Source organism: Lipophrys pholis (assembly GCF_963383615.2).
Source record: "Lipophrys pholis genome assembly, chromosome: 5".
In the NCBI taxonomy this organism is placed as follows: domain Eukaryota; kingdom Metazoa; phylum Chordata; class Actinopteri; order Blenniiformes; family Blenniidae; genus Lipophrys; species Lipophrys pholis.
The window spans coordinates 14,787,434-14,794,304 of NC_137628.1; the positions used below are offsets into that span (position 1 = coordinate 14,787,434).

Sequence of the window (6,871 nt, forward strand, 5' to 3'; positions counted from 1 at the left end):
GCAGCGCCATGGCTCCTCTAAGAGGATGAAGCCGTGTCCTTGATGTATTGTTTGCTTTCTCGAGTAGTCGGTGCAGCGTCGCCGCCGCTCAGCCTGACAGCCAGTCAGCCGACACGAAGGACCGAGGAACCGGGGAGGAATGAGCGCCGCGGCGGGCATCGACTACAGCGTCTGGGATCACATCTACGTGTCCGACGATGAGGACGTCACCAGTCCGTACGTGGACACGCCGAGCTTATTCAGGATGAGACACCGGGTCAGCAGGGACTCTTCTACTACCTGTGACGTCTGGAGTTCTTTTACCTGAGTAGTTTTACCCGTAGACGTGAGTGTTAGTGACAGAGTCGTGAGTCTATACACTGAGAGTTGGACCAGCAGGTGTTACGAGGAAATCTGTCACCTGACTTAACCTGTGGCATGTGGGACCAAAAACACTGCAATCCTTGTACCATTTGGAATTGCACCACTCCAAGTCAAATCCCTACATTAAAAAACATGTTCAAGAAGGCATGATCCAGATCTACTCAAGCCCTTGTTTTGCAGTAACTTTCCAGCCCTGTAGTTCTACTCCAGCTCCTCTCAGAGCCGATCAGCAGTCAGGAGAGGAGGAAGAACAAGATCACAGTCAGAGGTCAAGGGTTTTTCTGAAGTTGTCAGAATTATAAATGCACTTGTCAAAGATAGCCAGAAAGAAGAACTGGAAACAAAGCAGATCTGAAAAACTTGATTCTTATTTGGTTATTATCCTTACAATATCACTAAATGATGTCCTTCCAAACCAAGCTTTTTATAAATGTTTTGCTGGCTCTTGGGTTAATAACTGTTTCATACCTAGTTGTCATTTGACTTATGAAATGAGTGATTCACTAATGATGCATAGTCTCCAGCTTCCACTCAGTGTTCTTTCTTTCCTGTGGTTCTCATGTTTGATATCTGTGAAGACGTGGGAAAGTCCAGATAACGCCGCTGTTATGGGCTGGTGCAACTGTGCGGCACACGGCCCAGGATCATGGTTTTATTTTCAGTTTATGAATGTAGACATTCGGTCACCGCTGTGTGAAGTCAAGATGTCATCACTGATGTTTATTGACTTTGTTATATGTTGCTGACTGTTATGTGTCAAATCACCTGATCACTTACATCTATGGAATGATTGAGATCTTATACACTGGACTCGACCCCATTTGATCCCGTCATGCCCCGCTTCTGAGCAGATTATCTATTCAGTTATTTCATTTATCTCTCGTTTCCATCTTCTCTTTGATGCCGCAAAAGGCCCGACTGGAGAACATGGCTGAGTTTCAGCAGAGGGGCGAAGACCTGGAAAGTAACCTTGCAGACTGCAAGAGGCGGTTGGAGGAGACCCGGGCACATCTGACACACCTGGAAGAAGGAAGAGAGGAGGGAGGGGCCGACCAGGAGAGAGAGGCCGAGCTGAAGAGAGTCCAAGCTGAGGTCAAGAAGCTGAAGAAGGATGAGAAGTCATTTGAGAAACTGATACAGGAGTACCGGCGAGAGGAGAAGAGACTTCCCTGGAATGTGGACACTCTCAGCAAAGAAGGCTTCAGCAAGGTACCGCAGTCTTCAGATCGTGAGGTGGAGGAATTTTAATTTTTTTCCTCTGTGCCTTGATTAATCTGTTTTCTTATGTTCTAGAGTGTACTCAACGTTACGCCTGCGACACGACAGGAAACGCAGGAGGAGAAAGTGGAAAAACACAAGTCGTTTGTGGAGAAGTACACAGAAGAAATCAAACACTTTGGTACGTTCTCTGATCAAACTGGTGGCTTTGCCTCAGGTTACCTCACTTCTCCTCCTGCCTGTAGTATAACGAGATTTCTACATACTCAAGGAATCTCATTGTCACCTGTCTTAATTCAAGATCAGCTGGTCAACCTGGACCACAAAGCTCCTGTCTTAATTCAAGATCAGCTGGTCAACCTGGACCACAAAGCTCCTGTCTTAATTCAAGATCAGCTGGTTAACCTGTACCACAAAGCTCGTTATCAGCCGCCGTAGTTCAATGTGGGTCTTTACACTTTAGTTCAACAATAATATTCTCTTCAGATGTTGAAAGGTTTCTGCTTGCATGTCTTCCCTGTTGGTCAGATGCACTGTTGTGTATGTTGTCCACACCACTAAAGAGATTGTGGACAACATACACAACAACAGCAACAGGTTCAAAAAAACAGTTGCAGCTCCTGTCAGGAAATGATGTGATTCTCTAAGACGTCAGTTTATAATTTTTTCAACATTCAGTCCCGGACAAACACAAGGCAGTTCTGTAAATCTTGATTACTTATTGATGATTTTACATTGACAGAGTTTGAATCTAAAATCATTTGTTAACCTTCCCTGAGCCCTCATCAGGCTCTAAAACAGAGCTGGGCAAATCAAGTTTTATTTTTGTATCTTTTTTTTGTATTTTTGTATTTTTTCTTCATGTAAATAACATTTTTTTGTAATAATTTTTGTATCTTATATCAAATCTTATTACAAACTATTGTGTTACATTGCTTTGACAATCTACAGTTTCTTCTCTGGATTGGCCAAGTTCTTTTTTTAATCTTTTGTCTTGTGTTGTTTATCTTTCGACACGGTGAAGACAGGTCAAGGTCGCTAAAAGCATCAAAATAAAGCTGCAACCATCAAAATAAAGACATAGCTGTTGCAGCCCATGCATCATATTCACTATTTAAAAAAACAAACATTATATATATATATATATATATATATATATATATATATAACATCTACAGCAGTGTTTTCCAAAGGAAATACAAAGTCTCCTAATCCAATTCTCATCCAGTTACACTTTTGGCTAAAATCTTCACGTAAAGTTTCTCTCATGATATTAGTTAATTGTCAATAGTTATTTTGATTGACAGCTAATAACAAAAAAAACCTCTTAGATATTGGTATACTTATTGTTTTGCATCAAAGTTGATGCTATTTTAATTTCTCTCAATTAAAAACTTCTTCATTTCTAAAAATACATTTTAATAATTAACTAATGAAAGAGAATAATATAATGCTGGGGGAAAGTGTCTTTTTGACCCCGTGTGCATTTCCTCCTGCTACATTGCCCCCAAAATCTCTACGGTGCCCAGAGTTAAGCTCCGCCCTACACAATGTAAACCATTTGTCTAAAATATCGAACTTTTCATCGTCATTTACCTTTGTCACACTTGTGAAAATGAAATCTGCCTCTCAGTTTGGAAGCGGCGTCCCAGATGTTGTCCGTGTGTTTATCAGGTATGCTGAGACGTTGGGACGACAGTCAGAAGTACCTGTCCGACAATCCACACCTGGTGTGCGAAGAGACGGCCAACTGCCTCATCGTCTTCTGTATCGACTTCGAGATCGACGAGGTGATTGCTGTGGGAAAGAGTTGGTATGTTCTTGTGGGGAAAACTCCGTATTTACAGCAGGTAAAACTCTGCTTGTCGTCAACGTGTGCAGAAACACGGCCTCATGGAGCAGCTGGCTCATCAAGCCATCGTCATGCAGTTCATTCTGGATTTGGCAAAGACGTTGAAGGTGGACCCCAGAGGCTGCTTCAGGCAATTCTTCTTAAAGATCAAGGTCTAAAAATACAAAAACAGTGTGGTAATGCAGTATAGTGCTTCCTTTTATATTGATGTTTTAGTGGTTTGGTCATTCTCTTGTTTAGTTTTTTTGGTGTGTGTGTTAGACTGCAGACGAGCCATACCAGGAGGCGTTCGATCGCGAGCTGGAGCTGCTGAAGGATCGGATCCGCAGCTGTGCTCAGTCACGTATGGAGAACGCTATGAAGGAGCTGGAGGAGGAGGAGAGGCAGACGAGACTGGGTCCGGGCGGCTTAGACCCTGTAGAGGTCTATGAATCCCTACCGAAGGTGAAGCACCAAACACTCCTGAATGTCACTTCAGCGTTGGTCATCTTGAATCACTTCATTCTAAATACCCTATTTATTAAAATTACTTTCTGCTTTGTTGAAGACCTTTTGTTTTTTTACCTTGAGAAAGAACAATAACACAATCAATTACATGGCCTTATGGGCTTGTTCAGTAGAGTGGATCAATATTTCCAGATTGACGTCATCCTGTTAAGCCTTAAGCAAACTCAACCTCTTTTTATCCTGATAATGAGCTTTAAATATTTACAAAGCAGATACATTCTCTCACTGACTGCAGCTGCAGCGACAACACCTGCCAGCTTTGTCGTGTCTCTGCTTCTGTGAGTGAACACAGCCTCTCGTTTACACATCGAACCCAACACTTTGTATTCCTGCAGCTTTAAGGCCCGAAAAATCAAGACAAATGCAAAATCAATGTAAAAACAATAACTTTAGCATTAGCAGCAAATTCTTATGTTCACACTCTTCTTTGAGAAACAGCACTCAGTACCAGCTGTATTTATGTTTCAAAGTGAATTTAGAATATTTTACAAAATGTCAAAGGAATCATTTCATGTCATTTTCCAGGCTGCACTGTTTAAACGGAGGCTCTATATCAGCGGTCTGCAGCTTTTATGACCAAAAGTTCAAATTGATTGTGTCTCAATAACGGGAACTTAGTTTTATTATTGTAGTGCGACCGTGACGCATCAGCTGAGCTCTGGTGACTGTTTCACTCTGAAGCTGCATCCCTCAAGAGGAAGTCCAATAGTGGCGCACACATTTTGAGTGACTCATCCACAATTGAAGTTGGATATTGTCAAGTGTAAATACTCCGTGTAGTTTTCAACAGTTTTGTCTTTAACTGGACTTTAAATGTTGGAAACGTTTGCTGCTGGAAACAACTGAATCTTCAGGAACATAAACACACGGAATTAAACAACAATTTATGGGGTCATTATTGCAAATAATATTAACAATATGTATATTGTAGAATATAATGTAATATTTTTTATTGATTTGTTATGATTTTAGGTTTCAACTAGGACATATTATTTCCAATGTATTGGTTTATTAATTATTAATTTCTTTATTAAAGTTTTCTTTGAATTGATCAAACTTCTTTCTTTGCCAGGCTGAAACATGTTTGAAATTCATTCATTGAGCTGTTGGGGTTTTATGTTTGCAGTGTTGTTGGTATGAGGATCTGCTTTCATTTTCTAAATAACACTCCGTTTGAAGTCAGTGTTTGCAGAGTCTGTTGATTAAACCCGCGCTGCTATTTGGATTATCGGGAAATTCAGTGCAGGTTAGAAGAATGGACCCCGGCAGTCAATCGCGAGCTCTCTGCACAAGTTAAAGATCAATTACTGAGTTTACTGATCAGCTCTCAATCATTTTAATGTGATAAACAGAAGTTAGAAATGAGATGCTTGCAGGTTTAATTACAATTAAAATGTTTTCAAGAGAAGTGGTCAGCTCAGTTAGTTTACTGTGTGGAGAACATGTCAGGAACCTTCTGTGTCTCGTAGGAAATTCAGAGGAGCTTTAATGAGAAGAACATTCAGATGCTGCAGGAAGCCATGAACAAGCTGGAGCCTGAGGTCAGTGAGCATCTCACTCTGAAACCAAAACCTCTGATCAATTAAAGCAACAAGACTGTTGATTCATTTTGCACTTGCACTCATTGCCTCTGTCCCCCCCCCCCTCTCTCGCTCTCTCTTTTACTCTCCAGGAAGGAAAATACCACCTGAAGAGGTGCATAGACTCTGGACTCTGGGTCCCTGAGTCAGCAGAGGATGATGACGGTGAAGAAGAGGAGGAGGAGGACGGGGAAGAAGATTAAACATTGGTGTGATATCAAGTCATTATTTGTTATTATTTATTAATTCACAACAGTATTATGTTAAAATGTTTAGTCAAATCTGGAAAAGAGAATATGAGGAACATGCTGAACTCTGTGTGGACGTATAGTTTATATTATCAGTTAGTAACACAGGAATGAATAAATGAGGAGAACCTATCAGTTCTTGGTCAATTTCTAAATATCTTCTGTAAATCTCACCGCATAGCTTGTGTGGATGTACAGGTGCATAGCCCAAAATATGAAAATTATAAAAAGTAAATTATTTTGTCAGTTATTTCTACACCTTAAACTTAGAAACTGAAAAGTCTGAAGCATTTACGAAAAATTAAAAGTCTATTACAAAGCTCCCAATGTTATTAACTTGCGGTCACTGCTCATCATCTCATTCCCACGCATTATATATTTTTCACCAACGCCACCTCCATCACCCTGTTAATTGCTGTTATTGACACTTCATACGATCTAATGATGCAGACCTAAAGGTAGATCTAAAGGTTAAACTAAACTATGTGAATTACATACATATATAAAACATCTTGGCTCAAAAAAACAGACAATGCAAATCTCAGCAGTTTATCAACATTTTTAGCATCTTTTTATAAACAGGAAAAACATCATTGAACATTATTTATTGACTTTTATGTGGGTTAAATCCCAGCTGTTAATTATTTATCTGGTAATACTCACATTTTTACTTTAGTGTTTAAAGATTTACAGCCTGCTCTGATTAATAGAGACGCTTAAGTTTTCAGTGTTTCACAGCATCAAGTTTGGGGTTCCATTAGGGAGATTCACATCATATTGTCATTGTTACACTCAGTGATACTGAAGTAAATAAATATCACTGTATTCCATATTTGTTATTGTCTCTTTTACAATAGTATGAAGTATAGTCATACTTCAACAACAAATACCTGTTCACTTTAACTGAAGAAGAAAAGGCTGAAGCCAGTGACTTAATTATGTTTCAATTTTACAATTTATAATTGTATTTTTATATTGTTGTACAGCACTTTGGTCAACTGAGTTGTTTTTAATAGTGCTTTATAAATACATTGGATTGGATTGGATGTTTCTCCTGTAGATTCTAAGAAAAAACTGAGAATATTTGCAATTTACAAAAACTG

General features: G+C 39.7%; 1 protein-coding gene across 2 annotated transcripts; it reads left to right on the forward strand.

Annotated features, from left to right (window-relative positions):
- LOC308110285 (hsp90 co-chaperone Cdc37-like) lies at positions 1 to 6,871 on the forward strand. Of its 2 annotated transcripts, none has more exons than XM_080464488.1 (8): positions 1 to 256; positions 1,276 to 1,572; positions 1,657 to 1,762; positions 3,256 to 3,371; positions 3,463 to 3,585; positions 3,695 to 3,877; positions 5,410 to 5,481; positions 5,613 to 6,871. In XM_080464488.1, exons 1-8 carry the CDS (start codon positions 140 to 142, stop codon positions 5,721 to 5,723), a joined length of 1,125 nt encoding a protein of 374 aa, XP_080320614.1. In that variant the 5' UTR covers positions 1 to 139; the 3' UTR covers positions 5,724 to 6,871. The 2 variants fall into 2 exon arrangements, with proteins under 2 accessions (XP_080320614.1, XP_080320615.1); XM_080464489.1 differs by having other exon boundaries at positions 1 to 216.